The sequence below is a fragment of the Aedes albopictus genome, chromosome 2 (assembly GCF_035046485.1).
Source record: "Aedes albopictus strain Foshan chromosome 2, AalbF5, whole genome shotgun sequence".
NCBI classification, from domain to species: Eukaryota; Metazoa; Arthropoda; class Insecta; order Diptera; family Culicidae; genus Aedes; species Aedes albopictus.
In genome coordinates, this window is record NC_085137.1 from 404659638 (window position 1) to 404682544 (window position 22907).

The following is a 22907-nucleotide window of genomic DNA, read 5'->3' on the forward strand; positions in this document are numbered from 1 at the left end:
ATAACCTGATGAACGACTAGCGAGAAAATAGGCTCAAACCACATTGTAGACAACATGACATTTTTTTAGATGAATCGTTTGACCAAGAAAAAGAAAATATAGCCTAAAGTATGCAGAATAAACTTTGTCGAAACCCGCAAAAGAATCTGTGATTGTGAATAAAGTTATATCCTAGCATGTATTGTCTTGATATTGATCACCCTACAGTGATAGTGAAAATGGTGAAGCAGTCAGTGAAATTTTTCAGTTCTTTCTTGTCGTCAAACATAACGTCGCAGGATGTGCCATCAATAAGTTTCCCAATTCAATTATGGCTTTGTTAAAATTTTAATATTCTAAATAAAGTAAAGCCTGTATCCACACGGGACACAGAAGCACGGCTGTAGCTGTGTAGAATTGGCCAAATAATTGACTGAGAACTCTTTGGTGTATGTTTATTATTTGTGCCAAGTTTCATAAAAATCGATGCATCACTTTAAACTTTGGATGAAATACAAACAGACGTGGGTTTACGCATTTTGTAAAATCATGACTAATTTTCATTTGCATAATACAAGCGCCAAAATGTTTGGGATAGGCAACTTTTGTTCTCTCACAAAAATGATCAACATGCTGTAACTTTTCATGGAGTGTATCAAAAATTCTCAAATTTTGACTGTTTGTTCACTCTATCTTATCTTATCTTATCTTATCAGAGATATCTTCAGAGCAAAAGCAGAAAATCTTTGGATCAACACTAAAATTTAATTACATTGATGTAAAAAAATACATTTTTTCGAGAGAGATCCAAAAAGTTCCAATCCATGATAACTTTTTTCAACGTTCAAAAAGTACCTATGTTTTAATGACATGAGAAGCATCAATGTATTGTTGATAAACGTTTAAAAGTTCATTAAATTCGGTTCACTGGTTTCTGAGATATGACAGTTCAAAAATAAGTTGTCTGAAAAATTGAGAACGATTCTTGCTTCGCGAAAGATTAACCAATCGAGCTCAAAATTGTACCAATGTTGCACATCTTCTTCTTCTTCTTCTTTATGGCTCTACGTCCCCACTGGGACTTGGCCTGCCTCTCTCCAACTTAGTGTTCTTTTGAGCACTTCCACAGTTATTAATTGAAGGACTTTCTTTGACTGCCATTGCATGAATTTGTATATTGTGAGGCAAGCACAATGATACACTATGCCCAGGGAGTTGAGAAAATTTTCCCGAGCGGAACGGGAATCGAACCCGCCATCTCCGGATTGGCGATCCATAGCCTTAACCACTAGGCTAACTGGAGACCCAAATGTTGCACATATAATAGGCGAATAAACAGTCAAAATTTGAGATTTTTTTATGCACTCTATGAAAAGTTACAGCGTTTTGAACTTTTTTGAGAGAGAACAAAAAGTTGCCTATCCCAAACATTTTGGCTACCCTGTAGATGGTTCTTTAACGCTACAGTTCCAAGTTCTGTGATGATAATTATGAAATTTCGTTAGCAGTTAAGATACTTATAGAGATACTTTGTTGCAAAATTTCATCAACGTTGATCGATTGGTTTGAAAGCTACTGACGTTGATAGCAGAAATTCGCAATGGTTTTACGTCCTTTTCAAATGTTGGTCTAGGAATATCTTAACAAAGTGTTACATGCCAATAAAGGATCATGATTTCAAACTTTACAAATACATGACTGGTAAACTTACTAGATTTTTTTTGTTCTTAATTTCCATCTCAAAGAACCACCCTAATTGAAAATAAATGAGCCACCCTAATGAAATATTATATATATTCAATATTGAAAATGACTTACGGTTATATAAGAGATTTTTTAATAATATTATCATATTTTTTAGTATTTTCTACAAAAAGGACCACCCTTATGCAAAATAAGTGAACCACCCTAACGAAATATGACATATAGTATGCTAGAAGTTGCCAACGATTATATACCACAGTACTATTGCCATGAATATTTCAGCAATTAATTTTAATGATCTGAGTAACCTACAGTTGAATGGAGTTCCTAAACTTTTTTCGGACGATTCTGTTTTTTCTTATGCCGGCCAAACTCCTCAAGAAATTGTTTCCATGATGCAAGAGGACTTAAATATTGTTAGTGAATACTTAGAAAACGACTTGCTATCACTAAATGCCACGAAAACAAAGTTCATGTTATTCCGAGGGCCTCGTACAAACGTTTCGACACATTCTCGACTTCTGGTTAGGAATATAGAAATAGAAGAAGTTGATTCTTTCAAACATTTAGGTATTATTCTTGATTCTACGCTGTCATGGAAGGAACATATAAAAAGTGTGGTTCAGAGTTGCGCGCCAATGTGCGGTATGCTAAGGAAACTATCTTACTATCTTCCTCAACATGTGCTTTTGGAAATTTATTATGCATTTATAAATAGTCGTTACCAATATGCGTCTTGTGTAAGGGGTTCGGTAGGAAAACATCAGCTAAGAGGCTTGCAAATTCAGCAAAATCGATGTATTAAAGCAATTTACCGACTTCCGTTCCTCCATCCTACAATAAACTTGTTCATCGGTTTTGGCCATAACATAGTTCCAATCAGCGCCTTGCACGAATATTAAACATCAATAATAATCCATAGAATCATACACATTCAGGATATACATCATAATATTGAATTGCAAAATGTAACACATCAATATGAAACTCGCAATTTAGATCGTATCGTTGCCTCTAATTTTACTTCTGAGATAGGTAGAAGAAGGTTCACAGCAATTGGACCTCGCATTTATAATAATTTGCCCATTGCTGTAAGAAATTCTGAATCTGTAGTTATATTTAAGAAAAACTTGAAAAGCTATGTAAAGAACAATCTAGACAGGTATCTTTAGGAAGGAAAAGCTATAGCTTACTATTATTCAAACAATCATTGTAACACCACAACAACAACCCTCACAGTGCTTTTTGTCTCTTTAGAGGAACATTACGTTCATTAAAGTACAAAAAGTGCAGTGCTTCTGTACACCGTATAATTGAATAATCTTTAATAAAATTGAATTGAATACTTTCAAAAAAAAAAAACTAAATTCAAATCCTCCGTTTCAAATTAATTTCACTCTCTTAACTCAAAAATTTTCAAAAAGTCCAAAAAGTTATTTTTTTTTTCAAAAAAAAAAATTGTATAGATAACACCAGATCTCGAAGTTTCATGCACTTTAAAGGCGTTTGGCATAAAAAATCGATTTCGTTTGGAATTTTTTCGTGTTTCAAAACAGCCAAACTTTGACCGCTCTGGCCAAACAATTCCGATTGAGCTGAAATTTTGCATGGAGACTTGTTTTGAGAAGACGAAACTTTTGAGCACTACCCGTTTTTGAAATTCGAAAAGTCGATTTTCATTGACACCCTAATGTACATCTAGGTGTCAAGCTATAAGCTTTCAGAAATATTTAAAAAATCTAACAAAATTTATTTAAAAAAAAATACCAGGCAATACTTCAGAGAATCTGTTTTTTTATCAATGATTTGAAAATGGCTTTCAAAGTGTCAGGTAACTGCTATCACTAAAAAAATTACAATATATAAATAGCATCAGAAAAAAAACCTTATAGAAGTTATCCCAGGGTTTCAGTTAAAAATTTGAGTTGATATGAAAATCTGTTGCAATTCTTGCTAGCAATTGTTTTGGCAATCATGTAAAGGGATAGGTTCAGAAATCTCTATGTTGTTTACTTAAGAAAAAAATGTTTAAAATAGCGATTTTATAACAGAGAAAGTGATTTCAATTAATAGTGATCAAGTCACAACACAAGTTACTTGCTACTAGGCCTGCAACGATCAAAACTTTTGTTGTTTTCTTATTTTATAAATACGAATTGATTAACATTAAACATGTGCTAGTGTAGTGGTGTACCCTGTGATGGTAGGGTAACCTGGGGTAATACGCACCCCCGGGGCAAAACGCCCTCACGTTATTTCATTATATAAGTGAAGTTCCATTCAATGCAAGCAAACTAGACGTAAAACTGAGCCGGACAAGCCCAAGAATGCAAAGAATATTCGAATGAAAAGCGTGGAAAACGATGATTTTCCACATTTGGAAAGATTGTCTAATTTGGAGCGCACACAATTGAGGCAATTGCGCGCTGATTATATGGAATTATCCTATTAACTACCATCCGCCTCCTACTCCTTCCATTTGCTGCCGTAAATATTAAGATGGAGCCGCCTGGTATTTCATTAGAATTCAAAGCGGAAAATGCCAGAGGTCGTATTGCCCCACCTCAAGGTGCGTTTTGCCCCCAACAGTTTTTCAGCACCCAAAACGTAACACTTTTTTAAATTGATAATTTGATTCGGTAAAATGGATATCACGCGGACCAAAAGTTGTCGTCTCTTAGTAAAATAAGTAAACAAACTTTCAAAACGCAAGACACCCATAAAATCAACTTAATCTTAGCTATAGGGCCACGTTTGCTTAGGGGGTGCATATTACCCCACCTTCCCCTAATAAGGTCGATACCCAAAAATTGGCGAAAAAGGGATGATTTTTAACGCTGCGTGGAAATTACTAGAGAGCAATGTGTCCATGTTGATGTTAGGGTGTAGGAACAAATACATGGAGGCGCATGGTTGCTAATTATAGCGTTCTATAGTACTTTTTGGAGCTCATGCGGGACTAAGATGAATTGACGAGGGGCGAAGGAAGACATCAGTAAACCATGTCAATTGACATAATAATTTGATGAAGTTGAAAGAAATTAAAAAAAAATAAGATAAAGAAATAAGAACGTATCATCTTTGATAAAAACAAATAATAATGAATTAGTGATTTTTTTATAACAACATCCTGTACGCCTTTGTTTACCCACCCGCATTTGAACCATCCATCCATGAACTCGGCTTAGAATGTTTTTTGCTCAATCAATTATCGCAAAATTGACTGATGGTAGTGGGCCAAAAAAGGAAGGAAAATTCCTACGCTAAATTGGCAACAAAACAGTTCGATTCGCACAAACAACATAGCAGCCCGCTAAACGGATCTGATAATGAATCTACACACCTCCTCGCCTACTTCGATATAGGCATGTTGCTCCAGTATATATTACACCAGACCATCAGAGATTCAGGGAGTGTGTTTACATCTACACACGCTCAAATTTCGATGGGCAACTCGTTTTTTCTTCTTAAAATTCGCTGACGATTGGGCGTCGTCGTCACTCGTTTTGCTTACTTGATGACTTTGTGATGGCATGATTGCCAGGATGGTAATAAAAATTCAAAAAAAAAAAAAAGCGATAAACATTATCTGTCACTCATATGTGTCACTAATATGTATTTAAAACAAAACGACGAAGGCTGTTGAAGCTGGGGAATTTCTAGAAGATAAGTTCAATTTCTTATTATTTGTCTACTGTGTTGAATCACTTGATCATTTATCAGCTCCACATCCTGTGTTCATAGATCAATTCCAAACAGATTCTTTAGTTTTTCGTTACTGCTAATTTTAGAGGCGAATCTCGCTCCTAAACAATGTGCTGCATAAGCGTCAATGGCCTACGTGCGCGATTGATGACTTGCTTTTTCGTATCAGAGTTATCCAATATTTATGTTTTTTTTTTCTCGCTAGCTGCCACTCGTTTGTGTAGAATGGTGAGATAAAACCGAAAACACAAACACACAACCTTCCTGCCGAGCGAACACCAAAAAGCGCGTGTGAAAAAGAAGCCGGACAAATTGCTGCTAGTATAGAGGCACATGCGCCACTCCTGCGATTGTGGATATACGCGCAAACGCATACCGGTAACCGGATCAATCCGGATCCGCGAACCTAAAAACCAGAAACGGTTCGGCGGTTTTGCAGAACCACTACAGTGCCAGGAGGGCATAGCTCGTGTCGTCCATATGAAGGCCATATCCATGTGTATATTTCAAGCCGGCTGTTTTTATCACCCGCCAGTCCACAGTGCGTTGACTGGCGTGGCAACTGGCTGCTTCGGATTTAGCTCAGCCGAATGGAGGCTCGATACCCACTCTGTTTGTTTGTAAATATTGTGAGACGAGGAACAGCACCGTGAACAAGTTTGTGGAAATGATTAGCGATTGGCTGGCGAAAGATGTTTTGACGAATTTGAAAATGCCCTGCTAAGTGCTTATTCACACGCTGGACATTCGGACCGGGAGACTCGTGGCATTTTGGCTAATTATTCTAAACATGATTCGTGCCCCTAGTAACAATCACTCATTATCACCAATAAATAATATTCAGAAGGATGCAAAGCATGGGAGTGGAAACGCATGGTATGTACATAGTTTACTGTTTCACAAAGTGAGAGACGACGTTGGCACCCAATGTCTTCTCTTTCGTCGTCTTCTTCTCCTTCTTCTTATTCTTTTTCTTCTTCTTCTTCTTCTTCTTCTTCTTCTTCTTCTCTTTCTTCTTCTTCATCTTCTTCCACTACTTATTATTCTACTCTTCTCTCTTACTTCTTTATTTTCGCCACTCAATTTATTCCCACTAAAATTTGTCGTCGCGTTTTTTGCTAATTTTTGGTATTAATCAACTTTGATTTTTGTGTTAAGACCACCCCAATTAGATCACTCTAACGACTTACCTAATTGATTTCATCAGTCCTGAGCATTAGGCTGCGGGTTATTTTGCAAAAGTTGTTGAAACCTGCAATTCGTAAGCTCTTCTGGATTCAAATGACATAAAAAGAAAAACGTCTGAGTTAGAGCCAAAAATGTTGAAATTTAGAGATGGCGCTATAACCTCAAAGTTGAATTTTCGAGTAATAAAATGATTGATTGATTGATTGATTTGTGACAAATAATAAAAAGATGTTTTCACTTCAAGTCCCATAACTTATTAATTTTCAACCGATTTTCAATCTTTTTTTATGAATCATTCACAAATTGATTTTCAAATAAACTTGTAGAAGAACATTAAACTTTTCAAAAGTCACACAAGATATAAGTTTTTAAAGTTTTTTTTTCTTCTTTTTACAAAAAAAATAACTTAAGGACCCGATAACTTTTTACTCGCTAAACCAATTTCAAATCTTTTTGCGTGCTTTTGTAGATATTTTTGATCCCTAAGAATGCTGTAAATAAACTGACCTTTAAATATGTTTGCAACATGGATAAATTGTTCAAAAACACGAATTTTACAAGAAAAATTAGGATGTTGGCCAAATTTTGATTGTTTTCTTGCATAGTTTTGCACTCAAAGTGAAAAAAATATTCAAAATAATCGGATGAAATAATCATAAGAAAATTTTAGAGTAGTGTGAATTAGAAAAAACTGTATTCCATACCCCTAACTAAATATGATACTTGGTATCTGGTTTTGCGTACAAATTACCAGAAAATTGTCCTAAATTCCAATTTTACATGAAAAAAAACAGAACACATATTTTGCTCTCTGCAAAAACTTAAACAGTTTTTCAAACTTTTCATCCCTGTATATTCTGCATCTCAGTTGTAGGTTGATGATAAACAATAATTAATAAATTAAAATTTGACTGTAAGATAATTAGAGTAAAAAGTTTTTCGCATAATGGGGCTGACAAAATCGAGTCCTTACTGTAATTAAAATTTGCCCATTAGCGTGGCTCAAAATACCACATGTCAAAAAGTTCGATGGGCCCCCTTCTTATTTCGTTCTATATAACGCCACGATGCTCTGGTAAAATTTTCAGCTCAATCCATTAACATTTGGGCGGTGCTATACTCATTTGAAGCTTGTACGCAAGTTTATATGGGAAACATCTTTTTTTTGCATTTTTCTCGTGAGAACCACTATTTTTTTCAAAAATCACATTACCGATTATAGATAACTATAGCCTTACATGTACCGAAAAACTTTGTCGAAGACCACAAAGTCGTCCGAAGCTTTTGAGAAAAGATGTTACCTTTAGACCGTCTGGTGGTGCTTAACTTTGAACATGTAAAGGAATAATCAATAACAATAAAATTCCATTGAATGGACAAAGTTTTTCGGTGTATAATAGGCTATATTTCTATGGAATGGATTACGTGGTTTAAGAAAAAATAGTGCTCCTCACGAGAAAAATGCAAACCAGATGTTTTTCAATATAAACTTGTATTCAAACTTCAAATGAGTTTAGCACTGCCCAAATGTTAACGGATTGAGATGAAAATATGACCAGAGCATCGTGGCGTCATATAGAACGAAATATTCTTATTCTTCTGGGGACCCTTCGAACTTTCGTGCATGTGCTTTTTTTTTATACAAGCTTGAGCCACCCTTTTGCCTATCCCAAACATTTTTTTGGCCACCCCCTATATAGACTGTTTCAGAAATTATAAATACACTTTGTTTATGAAATTAAATGAACTGTTTTAATGATTTTTACCAACTTCTTTCAAAGTATAGCATATTGTACTCCATATTTTTATATTTCCATTCAATTGTCTTGATATTTTAAAGAACAGTCGAGTTCTCTAACAAATAACTTAATTTTCAGATGGCAAAGCTTGTAATGCCATAAAAAGGAATGCAGTTAGCAGGAATTAAGACATTCGTTTGCCTAACGTTTGTTGCTACTGGTGTTGTTGAGAAATTTGAAACAAAAAAATGTATTGGGAAGGCCCGTAATGGTGGTTCTTGATCAAATATTCCAGTAAAAATTACTCTTACCAATCAAGAAATATATTTTATTATCGATACAACAATTTTTATTGTGTTTGGAAATTAAATATTTTATCTGTGAGATTTTTTTCTTTTCTACTATGCTACATTTTTTTACCACTTTATGCAACTTCAAATTTTAATCATCTAGTTTACATAACCATATTTTTTAACTTTTACCAGAAACATTGATGTTGATCAACAAAATTGGTATTATTTGCTTCGTTAGCATGTTTACGTTAAGAGCTAGAAAAAACTTTTTTGGATATTTTGCTCAAATTAAAATGGCAGTTAATCGTAAGTGTTTTTATAATTTCTGAAACAGTCTATATGAATGAAAAAACAATATTTCTCACATTCTTGTAAAGGGGTGTACGGAATCAAATTGCACCACAGAAAATAGTGTATAACTATTGATTGCATGCTGAAATCTCTTTATTATTGGCTGCAGATACTTCTGAAGAAATTGAAGGAAATTCTGCAGAAACCAATAAGGAATTTTTATAGCGCCACTGAAGAAATAAAAAAATGAATTTTTGAAGGAATTTTTGAAAAAATACCTGGAAGAACAGTAGAACTCTCTACAAATACCTGCAGAAGAAAAATTTCTTTAAAAATTTCTTGAAAAATGATGCGAGAATCTAAAAAAAATCTAAAGGAATCCTTGAAGGAAAGTCTGAATTAATCAAAAGCAATGCCTGAAAAAAATCGAAAAGAACTATTTGACAAACCTTTGAAGGAACTTCCTGCAGAAGTTTTTAGAGAATTTTGTAGAGAAACTCACAAATAAATGCCCAAAGAAATCCCTGAATAAATGGAGTAATACCTGATGGAACCTCTGGAGCAATGCAAGCAATAATTACTGAAGGCTGAAAATCTCTATAATAAAAATAAATCAATCAATCAATCAATAATTATTGAGACTAGGAGAATTCTTGCTAAAATCTGTCTAAGAATTCCTGCGATAATCTTCTTTCTATAAACATTCCAGATTTTTTTAGATAAATCTTGAAAGAATCTACAAAGGAATTTCTGGTGATGTCCCCAAATTCTGGAGAATTTTCAAGAATTTTTAATTTTTTTTGCTTAACTTGTTAAAGAAAATCCAGAAAAAATGTCCCTTCTGCGATAATTACTGAAAGAATTCATGAAATAATAGTGCAATGAGTGGGTTTTCCGGAATAATTTTCAATTAGGTGCAATGGTGAAGTAATTTCCTTGGAGACCTACCAGTATAGGGGGCGCTGAAATTCGCAAACTTTGAGTAACCAGCTCTGATTTTACAATGACAGCACTGGTAATGAGCTCGAATCGGCACTGGCCGAGTGACCCATCATGCCCGCTCCACCTTATTCAACTAGGAAAGCCTCGTGGGTTGCGCAAATAGTAACGATATTGCGACCTTTTTTTATTGACATTTTTTTAGTAACGATATTGCGAGATTTTTTGAGAAATTTTTTGAGAAATTTCTGGAACAATTTTTGGAGAATTCCCAAAAATTACTTCTGACTATATTTCTGAAGGAATTCATTAAAAAAATGTTTGAAGAAACGCATGAAGGAACACAAGCTTGAACTTATGTAGCAATCCTTGAAGGCATTTTCTACAGAACTCCTTAAGGAAATTGAAGAAAAATTTCAGAAGGAATTTCTGAGCAAAATTCGTGGACCAGTTTCAAGATAATTTGTTATAGGAAAATTCCTGGAGGAATTCGTGAAAGAATTTCTGTTGGAATCCCCAGAGAAATTTTAGAAGAAACGCATGTACTGGGATGCATTCTTAAGGGATACTAAGAGAAAACTTTAGAAAAATTCTTGTTTAAATCATGCTGAGAATTCCTGTGAGAATCTTCTTTCTGTAAACATTCAAGAATGTTTTATTATAAATTTTTAAAGAATCCACAAAGGAATTTCTGGCGATGTCCCTGAAGGGGTTGTTCTGGAATAATTCTCAATTAGGTGCAGTAGTGAAGTTATTTGCTAGGAAGCGCTGAAATTCGGAAACCATGAATAACCAACTCTGATTTTACCATGAACCGCTCCACCTTATCCAACTCGTGAAGCCTCGTTGGTGGCATAAATTGTAAAGATAATTCAGTAGAAATTCCAGTAGGTATCACAGAGAAGTTCTTGGAGGAATATTGCAAGATTTCTTAGAGGGATCCCGGAAGGATTTCTTGGATAAATGCCAGAGCGAATATCTGGAAAAATCCTGAAGAAAATGGAATTTCCAGACGAACCCTGCAACAATTGTCAAAGCAATTCTGGAAAATATATTCCAGATGTTCATCTAATCCCATCCGAAGGAGGTTTGGATTGTGAAAAGAAGATAACCATGTGCGACTGTGGAATGGAGTTCAGCTCTAAGCCTGCTGGCGACGGAGATAGTCGTGTGACTCCGTAGCCTGAAGGAATAGAAGCGCCCGTCTAGCGAATTGGGAGTCGTGAGTTCGAGTCTCACCGGAGTACGTGGATTCATAATTCAAATCTCAATTTGTTCATCGAGCACATGTTCGGTTGTGCACATGAATGTCAAAGCATTTTCAACAGTGTTATTTCCCACATGGCTTGGTCAGCCAAACCAAATCAAGAAATTGACATTTGCAAGGAATTTGTAGATGAATCACAGATGGAACGTCTAGATTAATCCAGGAATAATTCAGGGAGGGTCTCCAGTTAGCCTAGTGGTTAAGGCTATGGATCGCCAATCCGGAGACGACGGGTTCGATTCCCGTTCCAGTCGGGAAAATTTTCTCGACTCCCTGGGCATAGTGTATCATTGTATTTGCCTCATAATATACAAATTCATGCAATGGCAGGCAAAGAAAGCCCTTCAATTAATAACTGTGGAAGTGCTCAAAGAACACTAAGTTGAAGCGAGGCAGGCCAAGTCCCAGTGGGGATGTAGAGCCACAAAAAAAGAAGAAGAATTCAGGGAGGAATCACAAAAAGAACTTCAAGAGGAATCCCAGAGTGAGCTCCTGGATAAATCTCAAAAGGACTGGGCGAACCTGAAAAAAATCGTGGAGAAATCTCAGGAGCAACTCCTGGCTAATCTGAAAATGGATTCCCAGAAGAAATTCCGCTAGAAACCGATGACAGGGTTATGGAAGAATCTTACGAAGAGCTTCTGGAGGGATCATAGGAAGAGCTCCAGGTGAAATCTCAGGAGAAGGAATCTGCAAAATAAGGAATCCTAGAAGGAAATCTTGGAGAAATTTCAGAATGATCTTCTTCCAGTAGAAACTCGTGGAGGAATCCTAAAATGAACTCTTGGTTAATCGTAGAAAAAATCCGAGGAATTCCAGAAGGAACTCCATAAATAATCCGTGAAGGAATCCTCATATTCTCAAAAGGCGGAATCCCAGCAGGGACTCCTGAATTAATCTCAGAAAGAGCACCTGAAGTACTCCAGGAAAAAAATCTCGGAGGAATGCTAAGAAGAAGAACTCCTGGAGGTATCACTGAAGGAATATCTGGAAGGATCTCGACGGGATTACCCGGATGAATCTTATAAAAGATTCTTGGAGAACTCTCAGAAAAAACTCCTGGAGGAATTTGGGATCATATTCCTAAGAAAACTCCAGAAGCAATCTCGAAAGAAAATCTTGGAAGAAACTTGAGATTCCTCAAGGAAGGAATCCTTCTGGAATTTCTCGGGATTTTTTATAAATCCTCAATTTAAGAACTTCTACAGGAGTATCTTCTGAGATTACTTCAATAGTTATTTCTGTGATTCCTCTTGGAGTTCCTTCTGGAATTACTGAAGCAGTTCCTTCGAAGATTTCTCAATGAGTTTCTTCTGGGACTCCTTTTTAAAGATTGTTCCTGTTGAGATTTCTCCAGAAGCTTTTCTGGGATTCCTCCAGATGTTTCTTTCAGGATTCCATTCAGAGTTCCTTCAAGAATTCTTGTAGGTTTTTTTCTCGACCAGGAGTTCCATCTATCAATGATCGGATGAAATAATCCATTGATCGTTTCCTCTCACTTTCTCTTGGCACTACTCAAGAAGTTCTTCTTCCTTGTTCCAAGTAACAATTTTGATTTTATCGAAGTTTTTTAGCGATTCAAAAACCATAACCATAACACCATTGATGCCGACTTGAAAATACTCTCGAGCTCCTTTATGCCTCCAAAAGTCAACGATCTGGCTAGTTGGCCCAGCCTTATTATGATCTACACGACTTCGTATGCAAACCGGCTTAGGATTTCGGGTTGTATCATAGTTTTATCAACCTTCTAAATAAAACCATATTCTGACTTGTCAAATATTTGTTTTGATTATTTTTCACTATCAATGTTCGATCGTCAGAATAAATTATGCTTGGTTGTTTATCCAGTCATGAATTGGAAAGATGCCGATCTGGAATTGAGATTTAATTTCCTATTTAATATGTGTTAGGAGACATGCCACGGGAAATTTGTGGTGAATGTGCGCCACACAAACTGTGCATTAATAGGAAGTTAAATGCATTTGATTTACTCGGTGGAATCGGGCGTGAAAAAGGGTTTTTCAACATAGCGGAGTTTCAAAAACATTATGTTTGAGTAATGATTTTTCTGTATTTACATAAATAATCCCGGCTAGGCGACATATTTTTCTGATAAAACTCTGTGTTCCTGATGAGTTCTCTAATAGGGCTGGCTAACGGTTTTATTACAGCATTTCTTGGTCTATGATACGGCCACGAAATCTTTTGTTGGTTCTAAGCGTTGCCTCACAGTTTTGTTTATTTGTTTACAAAAATAAATCTGTGATAAAACCAATTCATGACCACTTTGAAGTCTTTAAATGACGATGTTTATAGCAGAAGTTATATGATTGCCAAAGGTTCAAAGTAAAAAACTACCACATAAAACTAATATAGAACAACTAGCTTTTTCAAATGCTCGTATAAAACCAAGATAAAACATGAATAAATCTTCAAGGCATGCTGATTGTTACTAGGGAATTTCTTGAGGAGCCCTTGCTGGGGTTTCTCCAGAAGTTTCTTCTAAGACTTTGTGAGATGGGAAGGCATCCGTGGAGGTATTCCATATTTTTACTGCAAGCGCATGAAAGAATGAAGCTATCGAGAACTGTCAAATCGTATGGGAAATCACGAAAAACGTTGATTGTTGGAAAATGAGAAAATTTTATGAAATGTAAGTGAACTTTAATTGACATTGGTTTAGCTAAGCAACTTTGTGTTTATTTTATGTAGCAACTTTGTGTTTATTTTATGTTGCGAAATACTGTCTTTGCTGAGAAAACACGATTTCACTACCACAAAAAAAGAGTTAACTATTGTATTTTTAAGTTTGGAATAGAGATGGGCGAACCGTTCGCGAACGATTCAAAAGAACTAGTTCTTTGGAATGAATGAATGAACTGTTGTTCGTTTGAAAAGAAAGATAGTTCTCCGTTTTCTCAAAAACCGGAAAACTGAATGTCCCTCAGAACCGTTCATTAATATTTTTCAAAGATGATGTTTGTTTTCTGAGAGAGTGAATGTTGTCAATGCTCTACCAAACCATCTCGCAAATTAATTCTCCGATAACAGCTCGGGCAGCTAGTCCGAGAACGGCAATTGAGAAATAATTTGCAAACATTAAAATGTTTCTCTAATTTTGTAAATATCACGTAAAATAACTTGACGAGAGTAGGTCTGTAACATTTTGGTAAGGTACCTTAGTACTAGTTCAACATTAGATTTACAAAACAAGGATAAAAACTACTGAACGATAGAACGGTTCACGAGAACTAGTTCTTTCTAAAGAACTGTTCAATTGAGAACGATTCCCTTGAAAGAACTGTTTTGCCCATCTCTAGTTTGGAATGCCGTTTACATGTACAGCTTGTAACCGCAGTAATGTATTTCGAGAGTGGGCGCAGTTGTTCCGCCATAGGTCATTAATCCAAAAAATTGACCTCAATGAAACTGTGATATCATTGTGGTAACATCAAGTTTAATGCTTCAATAACTAGGATCAATCATTACCTTTATCAATTTTATGCCGAAACTTTTCCGCAGAGCTCATGAAAGTGGACATTCTTGAGTAGACATTTTATTTGATTTTTTTTCTAATTTCAGTCCTATGCATTCATCACTCTATTAAAAAGACTCATCCATTCGACATGTATTTAGTTGATTGTGTTCGATTCTTACATAGTTGAAATCGATGTTTATCATAAATTAAGATGTCATTCTTTATCATTTTATTTGAATAAGTGTGACTGAATTAGATGCTTTTTCCCCAAGTACAATAAATTGTAAATTTTCAACAAGCTGGAAAAATTGTTTCCCCTTCCGACCCCTTCGGAAGTTCTTCTATAAAACTTCCATAAAATCATAAGCAATGATGTACTGGCAAATTTAGCTGCGACCGTTTGCGAGCAGATTGATGGTAGTCCCTTATGTGTCGTACTTTCAATATACTCAAAAACTTACAAATACCTCCCATATTGCTTTGCAGGGATCACTTTTTCCCAACTTTTACAATCTCTATCGATCACATTATGTGTGTTTCCCTATTCTTGAGCAGTTTTGACTACAGTGGACAACCTAAACTGATTTTAGTTTATCCAAATGAGCTGGTAACCCAAACTGCAAAATAATGATTTTCGGCTCCGTAAAATCAAAAACTCGATTGGGCCCATTTTCAACAAACAATAGAAAAACGCATTTGGAATGCTAATATGCATCAAATTTAGCTGTTTCATCATAAAACTCGAGAAAAACATATTTATGACCGCCCTTATGTGTGGCTGGAACCAGTGTGGTGGGGTTCGCCCAGGTCCTCGGCGTGATAATGACCATTATCCATTACACCTGGAAAATCAATAACATCACTACAATATGTTTTTCAACTTCTCGTGCCTAGAAATGAATCTCAAAATGTTAATTTTTTTATGGGTTTTCAGTTGGAGCTGCGCGACAGCTTGTTTGTCAAGGCTGAACCCGTTATTCAAATTCCATCTCTTCAAAGACGGAATAGGCTATGTTGCCCAATACAACACTAGTTTTTACAAGTAGTTTTAATCAAAATTTTGCATTTTCCCTCCCATAGATGTATTGGTCATCAGTCATGTCCGCCCTTAGTCATGTAAAGTCTATGAAGCTCTCACAATAAATCTTTACCCGCGGAACCTGAAGCCCCAGGAATATTTATATTCTTGCTATTACCTCTTAGATATTACCTCTTAGAAATACCATAACACAAAATGCTGTCTATGTTGACAACTGTGCCTATGCTATCTCCAAGAAATATCATGTTAAGTGTATAATCGAATTAATTACGGTCAAATACAAATTGAAGACAGCAACCTTTACTGCGATAACACCTACGTTGATAGCCACCTACAGCAATGGTGCCGTCCCCACTGATAGACACTAGTTTTGTACATGTCATGGGCATCCAATGATACGAGATACGAAAACAACCTAACTTCTAAAACAGAGCTAATCCGATCACTTGTCCTTTCAGTCCTACCTAGATAAACCATTTTCTCCCCCGTAACCTAGAAATGTCAGCCTAGTCATACACAAGTTTCGTCCTTCAGCTTATTAGAAGCAAAAAATGTCACGTCGAACGCATTGACGTCAATAAAGCGTTTAAGTATGGTCCACTGCATGGACCTAGGCTGGCCTGCCCACTCCCAAAGAAAATTTAACGTTTGAGCGGTGTCGACACTTCCCAAAAGTCAAATCTCATGTGAGAGCAAGCAGGTCAGTATAAATTCGTGCAGTAATCCATTGTTCGCACGATAGCTTCGAATCTATCAGCACTATTAAGAGCTGCAACTTTCCTTCCTACTATTCGGTTGACTTCACTAGATTTATATAAAGAGAATATTACTGGATATCATTGAAATATTAAAAAAAAGCAAATCTGTTTTAATAAAATTACTCATTTAAATATATTTAATTATTTTATATTATTCAAATTAAAGTAAATTTAGTAGTTAATCAAAATCAACCAAACAATGTAGGAAAGAAAGCCCAAACAGCAATTTCAAGTCTACTGGCAATAAAAAGGTTTCAAAACCTGTCACAAACCTATAATATTTCTACTAGGATTTGTAACGATCATCAAAACCTTCTCAAATCCAACCGATTTGGAACTATTGCTTGGGTATAGAATCTATTGAGCCCCGGCGGTTCCTCCGTGTTTATCGAGCATGTCTGATGAATATGAATATGATCAGCCATACTCCATCTGCAGCAGCCGGTTCGTGATGAGCCGTTGGAGGTGCATTAAAGTGTTAAAAAGGTGATATGATTCACTAAAGAATACTACATTACAAACACCTTCACTTAAATACCGTCAAACCCTGCGAACTTGGCCAGGGAACCTCAAAATGTTAAATTCTAGTTATAATACTTAATGAACAAAACTAATCAATTCTTTCATACTAAGCTCAAAACTCCACGACTTTATGGATGACCTGAGCATGTTTGAAACAGTTAGCAGCTATAAATAAAATTCCCTTGGCAAAAATAGAAAATCGTCTCACTAATTCATAAGGGTTAACGCGTTAACTGATTGATAAAACCAAAGCTATAAGAAAAAACAGACAATTTTTCCTGATAGGAAGATTTAATAAAATTTTAAGACCAACTGATTATTCCAACGCTTTCGACCGCTCGTGTAGCAGCAGCGATCCGCATGGAGAAGGAAAACTCCGTTCGCGCCGAGCAACTTACTCAAACCGATACCTGCACTCCTCTAGCTATATCAGCTTCATATGCCTTCTACAACAGCGACAACCAAACTGCACGTAGTACACTGTAATGTTGTGTTGTGTGGTGTTATTTTCTCCATTTTCAGATCTCATCGAGCCAAAGCAGCAGTAGTGGCAGTGCGAACACGACAACCGGCCGCAGCAGTAGGAAGTTGCAGGAACAAACTCACTCTAGCTCTCCCCTGACCGACAAGTTCGGTAGGTTTCACAGTTATCTGCGAATATCGCTCACGGAAAGGTGCAATCTACGCTGCAAGTATTGCATGCCCGCCGAAGGCGTCCAGCTCTCACCCAAGGACAAACTACTGACCGCGGACGAGGTACTCCGACTGGCCAGTCTCTTCGTTCAGGAAGGCGTCCGAAAGATCCGTCTGACCGGTGGCGAACCCACGGTACGGAAAGACCTCACCGAAATCATCGAACGACTGAAGCGCATTCCACTGCTGGAAAGTGTCGGAATCACGACGAACGGCCTCATGTTGACCCGGCAGCTAGTGGGCCTCCAGCGGGCCGGCCTCGATGCGCTCAACATCAGCTTGGACACACTGAAGGCGGCCCGGTACGAGCAGATCTCCCGGCGCAAGGGATGGGAACGGGTCATAGCCGGAATCGACCTCGCCATCCAGCTGGGCTACAAACCGAAAGTGAATTGCGTTCTTATGAAAGGTAGGTGTACGTGCGAGACGCGGGGTTTGGGAGTTTTTTTTTTCTTACCTCCCACACTGAATGTGAAGGGATACAGTACAAGTGGCGGCTCTTGAAGGAAGAGGGAACGGACCTGTGTGAATTTTGGTGATCAGATGTGGAAGAACCTTATGCAGATTCTGCCTTTCCAATTTTTTACTATGGCGTTGCAGATGTTACATAAAGTATCATTAAAAAATCTTCACATCTTTTGGATGACAATTTTGAAATTTATATGATTTTTGATTATAAATTTCACAACATGACGTAGCTATTATAATGTGACATTCAATTGGTTCAAAATTTTTAAAATTTTATTATTTCCGTTTCGTGTTATGGATAACTGTGTACCCTCCCTCCAGAGACCGTCAACAACATCGTAGGGGGGAACGTGAGGTAAAATGCGCATCCTAGGAAAAAAGTACAGTGTTGAATTGTGTTGTGAATGTCGCATCAACCACTTTTAACGTAAACTATGTACGTCAATGGCGAAGATACAGTCATGGGCGTATTTTTTTTTATATTCGACGTTGCAAAAAATGGAAGATTTTGTACGGTAATTTCAGACATTTTTCTCTCGATTTTTTAGACTTTTACAATATTCAATTGGAAAAATATGTACCTATCGTATCAAATCGATTCTAAATCTTGGGCATTTCGTGGCCTTGGTGTTTACGATTCGGACTTCTGTCGATTTTCGATAATGAGGGTGACTAAAATTAAAATGCATTATCGGTACTCGTGGAAAAGTGTGGAAATTCAAAACTTTATGATTGGGATTTTGGGAACCTTACGATATTCTGATGGGACATCAATCAAATAAAGAGGCGTCCGAGGTGCAAGAAATGCTGCTGATATTTCAGAGGGGGAATCAGGTTTACAGGAGAATGTTCAGCATTCACACAGAGATTCTCGAACAGCTTTTTATGCGTATAAACTAAACATAGGACAGATTTCAAGAAAAAAAATGAACATGGGACTGCTTATGCTGAAAAATTGAACATGCTTATGATAACAAATCTGAATATGGGATAAATTGATCTTGTTTTTATAGAATTTCTGAACAAAGTATACGAACCGAGAATGGTTTCTACATGCAGTGATACACGCAAAAATAGACCACTTGGCGACAAAAAGTTAAAATCGTCGAAAAGTAATATATGACAACTATGCTGCACACGACAGTTGTTTTCCTCAAAAAGATATACAAAGGAAAAACTTTGAGTCCTGGTGATAAATTTAACGGAATTTCAATTGTGATTTCGGGATTAAAAAATAACCTAGAAATATTTTTAGAATAATTTTTACATAGAGATCTCTGATACTTTTCCAATTTATATGAGATTTTGTAAAGGAGTAAAACTACAACATAATCTGAACAGAAATTTCTGCAAGAAAAATCCAACATTCATTAGGAACTTGTCCAATTATTTTATTTATTTGTTTTAGTATTGTTTGGCACATTCCACACACTTTTACATCACGAGTTTTGAGCTTCACATCTGATAGCACATATTTCAAATTATGACCAAAATCTTTCAAATAGTCTATATTTGTCATTCTTCTGGTGTAGTAAATTTCTCAAAATCAAGAGGTCTTACCTCAAATTGAAAAGCATGAATAGAGTCTTCTATGTCTGATCATTTGATATGCTGGTAGACCTGTATGTTATGGAAGGGCAAGTAAGATTGTCACACACGCGTTCACAATTCTTTTTCATTCCTCCTTAGGATTTCCTCCTCTTTTAGAAAAGTAAAAGTATGCTAGAGGAACATCTCAGGAGAAAATAAGGAAGAATTATTGCAGAGATTCCTGTAAACAAATCTGTGAACGTTTTTTCAGTGTAGAATTAGCAAACGTTAATACACATACATAAAAAAATTAAAAAAAAATATTTGTAAACGTTTTTGAATGAATATTAGAAGAATTCTAGATGATTTCTGGAACAACATAAATTGCTAAAAAAAAATGGACATGCCAAAAAAGAGGCAAAGCATGCTAGAGAGGTTGGATGAAACATATTACTTCATTCAACAAAATTACTTCATTAAAAAAATGGGTCATGATATGTTTCTCGTTCGTTGTAAGATTAAGATTCTTGGTAAATGAGTATTTGAAAACATGAATAAGGTGATATCTAACATGTATGCTTGAAAAAGTTTTATATGATATTCTAGTGGAAGAAATTCCTCAAAACAATCGAAAAATTGTACTGTCCTTGCTGCTGAAACAAATACTGTAAAAGTTAGTGCACTACGAAGCTGAGATTTAGGATATATCCCAGAAGAATATGAGAGATAAAATTTCAAAATCTAAAGCATATATAAAAATCGATAATGGCAATGGACGAATTTGCCTTTGTCCAATCTTGTCTAAAATTTACAAGATGCTTTTGACGACTTTTCTGAAAGAGCGTCAATTACTTTTTATTATGTTTTCTCAAAATATTTCAATTAGAAAAATGGTCTTGCTTTTTATTAATTCATTCTTTTTTTTGTAAAATTCTTGCTCTTTTGGGAATCATTTCAATGCTTTTCTCCATAAAACTTTCAATGATGCGGAAATGAATGTTTAGCCCTCTTATACCTATTTTTCATCATCTAGAAACGATTATACATTATATTTATGGTAATTTTGGTTTTTATTTTTTTCTAATTTAATTTTTTTAATTTTTGTACATCCCTATACTTATATATTTTTCCAGAAAGCTTATTTGCCTATTTTTAGGATGTATTTTTTTAAGAATTTATGATTATTCTTAAAATATTTTTTTATTTTATTTTTCATGGAAAATTTAATGTACCGTGTAACTTTGAAGAAAAAAAAATAGAGTATATTCAACTCCTCTAAACTCTTTTACTGTAATAAAACGATTGAGAAAAAGTTGAAATATGTATGTTAATTGTTGAGATTCAATACAAAAGCAAAAATGACATCCAAAAAGTGACCAAATAATTATTTTTCAATAATTTAAAAAAATGTAAATACGCTGAGCAGCGCTGTCTTTTAAACCCAAAAATATTTTGAGATATACAGGGGATAGACAAAATGATCGGGACAGGCAAAATTTTCACTTTCCAAAAAATGTTCAACTAGCTGTAACTTTTCGAAAAGTGCATCAAATATTCTCAAATTTTTACTGTAAGTTCTTCAACTAGTTGTGTATCAGTGGACAAAATTTGGAAAAGATCGGACAATTCTTCACGATGTTATAAAGATTTTTGAAAAAGATTAAATTATTCGATAGCCAACTTTGAGCTGTTATATCTCCGGATTGAATGAACCGATTGCAATGAAATTTTGACCATTTATGACTTATATAATGAACTCTGGAAAACATTTAACTTAACTTGAAATTTTAAACAAGCGAAAAAGTTATAGCGTTTCTATTTTTTTCTCGATTTTTAGTAAATTGGTCTATTTTTAATATGCATCCCATTACTTTTTCAATTTATTGGCGGCTATGTTGTTACTTTCCTTCAAAACGCATTTATATATAAGTCAATTAGAGGGAAACTAAATGAACTATAATTTGCATCTTGAATTTTGAAACGATGTTGATGTTTTGGATAATTTGGTGTTTTTTTAGAAAAAATAATCTAATCGTTATAACTTTCTTCCGTTTTAAGAATATTAAGTTAAGTCAATGGTTTTTCATAGCTCATTATATAAGTCATAAATGGTCAAAATTTCATTGCATTCGGTTCATTGAATCCGGAGATATAACAGCTCAAAGTTGGCTATCGGATAGTTTTACCTTTTTCTGGAATCTTTATAACTTCGTGAAGTATTGTCCGATCTTTTCCAAATTTTGTCCACTGATACACAACTAGGAACTTACAGTAAAAATTTGAAAATATTTGATGCACTTTTCGAAAAGTTACAGCTAATTGAACATTTTTTGAAAAGTGAAAATTTTGCCTGTCCCGATCATTTTGTCTATCCCCTGTAGGTACAGAACAGTCCTAAATAAAATCCAAAAACATAAAAAAATAATTGCCCAGGAAAGAAAAAAATCAAAAGTGGTGATTATAGGGTTGAAAATTATTTTGAAATTCTACTTTTTTTCTTTTTTACTTCTTCCTCTTCTTCTTCTTATCTTAACGCTCCAATCGGTACAGAGAAGAATGAATCATTTTACATAACAACGTTCCGTTGAAGCATGTTTTTATAATACTGTCATTCAAAAGTTGCATTTTTTTATTTTTCGAATTTTAATTTTATAAATAGAAAAGAACACTTTTTCTAAACCAGATTTTTTTTTAGTTTTTGAAATTTTATTTCGATACCTAACATCAATTTCAAGAATATTTGTTTTGACTCCACGTTTCGACAGCTGGACAGCTGCTTAACAGTGCAAAACTCGACATGAATATCTACAGAATTACGCAAAATTTAAGAATACTGTCTTCTGAGAACTTGTGCATTTCTCCATACCTTGTTCCTAGTGGATAATATAAGCTGTGACTGGTTCACCAGGTGGCGTAAATGATACTACAAAGATTACATATTCTCACTATCGATGAGCTCCAATTTCCAATGTGAAATGCCTCTGGTGGTGCCCGGTCATTTGGCTGAATAACGTTTTGCCGAATACCATTTGGTCGAATGCCGTTCGGCTGAATTACAATTAAAAAAAATCTAAGGAAGTTTTTGACATTCTAACTCGCAATATGATCATCCTAAATATTTCCTTCTTTTAATCATAGGCTATTCTTTCTAGTTTTGCCATTTATGGATTAGTTGGCGTTGAAATTGTCAAAATTTTATCAATGATTTTTCCTTCTTTGAATCATAGGCTATTCTTTCGGGTTGTACTGATACGGAAATCCGTGGCTTGGTCACTTAAGTTCATCATTATTTTTTCGGCCAAACGGCGTTC

General features: G+C 35.4%; 1 protein-coding gene across 3 annotated transcripts in view; it reads left to right on the forward strand.

Annotated features, from left to right (window-relative positions):
* LOC115253570 (molybdenum cofactor biosynthesis protein 1) overlaps positions 1 to 22907 on the forward strand; it is a 62373-nt gene that overhangs the window by 15184 nt on the left and 24282 nt on the right. For all 3 annotated transcript variants that reach the window (XR_009997962.1, XM_062853351.1, XM_062853352.1), the window contains exon 3: positions 17428 to 18007. Coding sequence is in view for 2 of the 3 variants with exons in the window: in XM_062853351.1 (XP_062709335.1) it covers positions 17428 to 18007 (580 nt within the window). In the remaining variant the exon portion in view is untranslated. The remainder of the gene's footprint in view (positions 1 to 17427; positions 18008 to 22907) is intronic.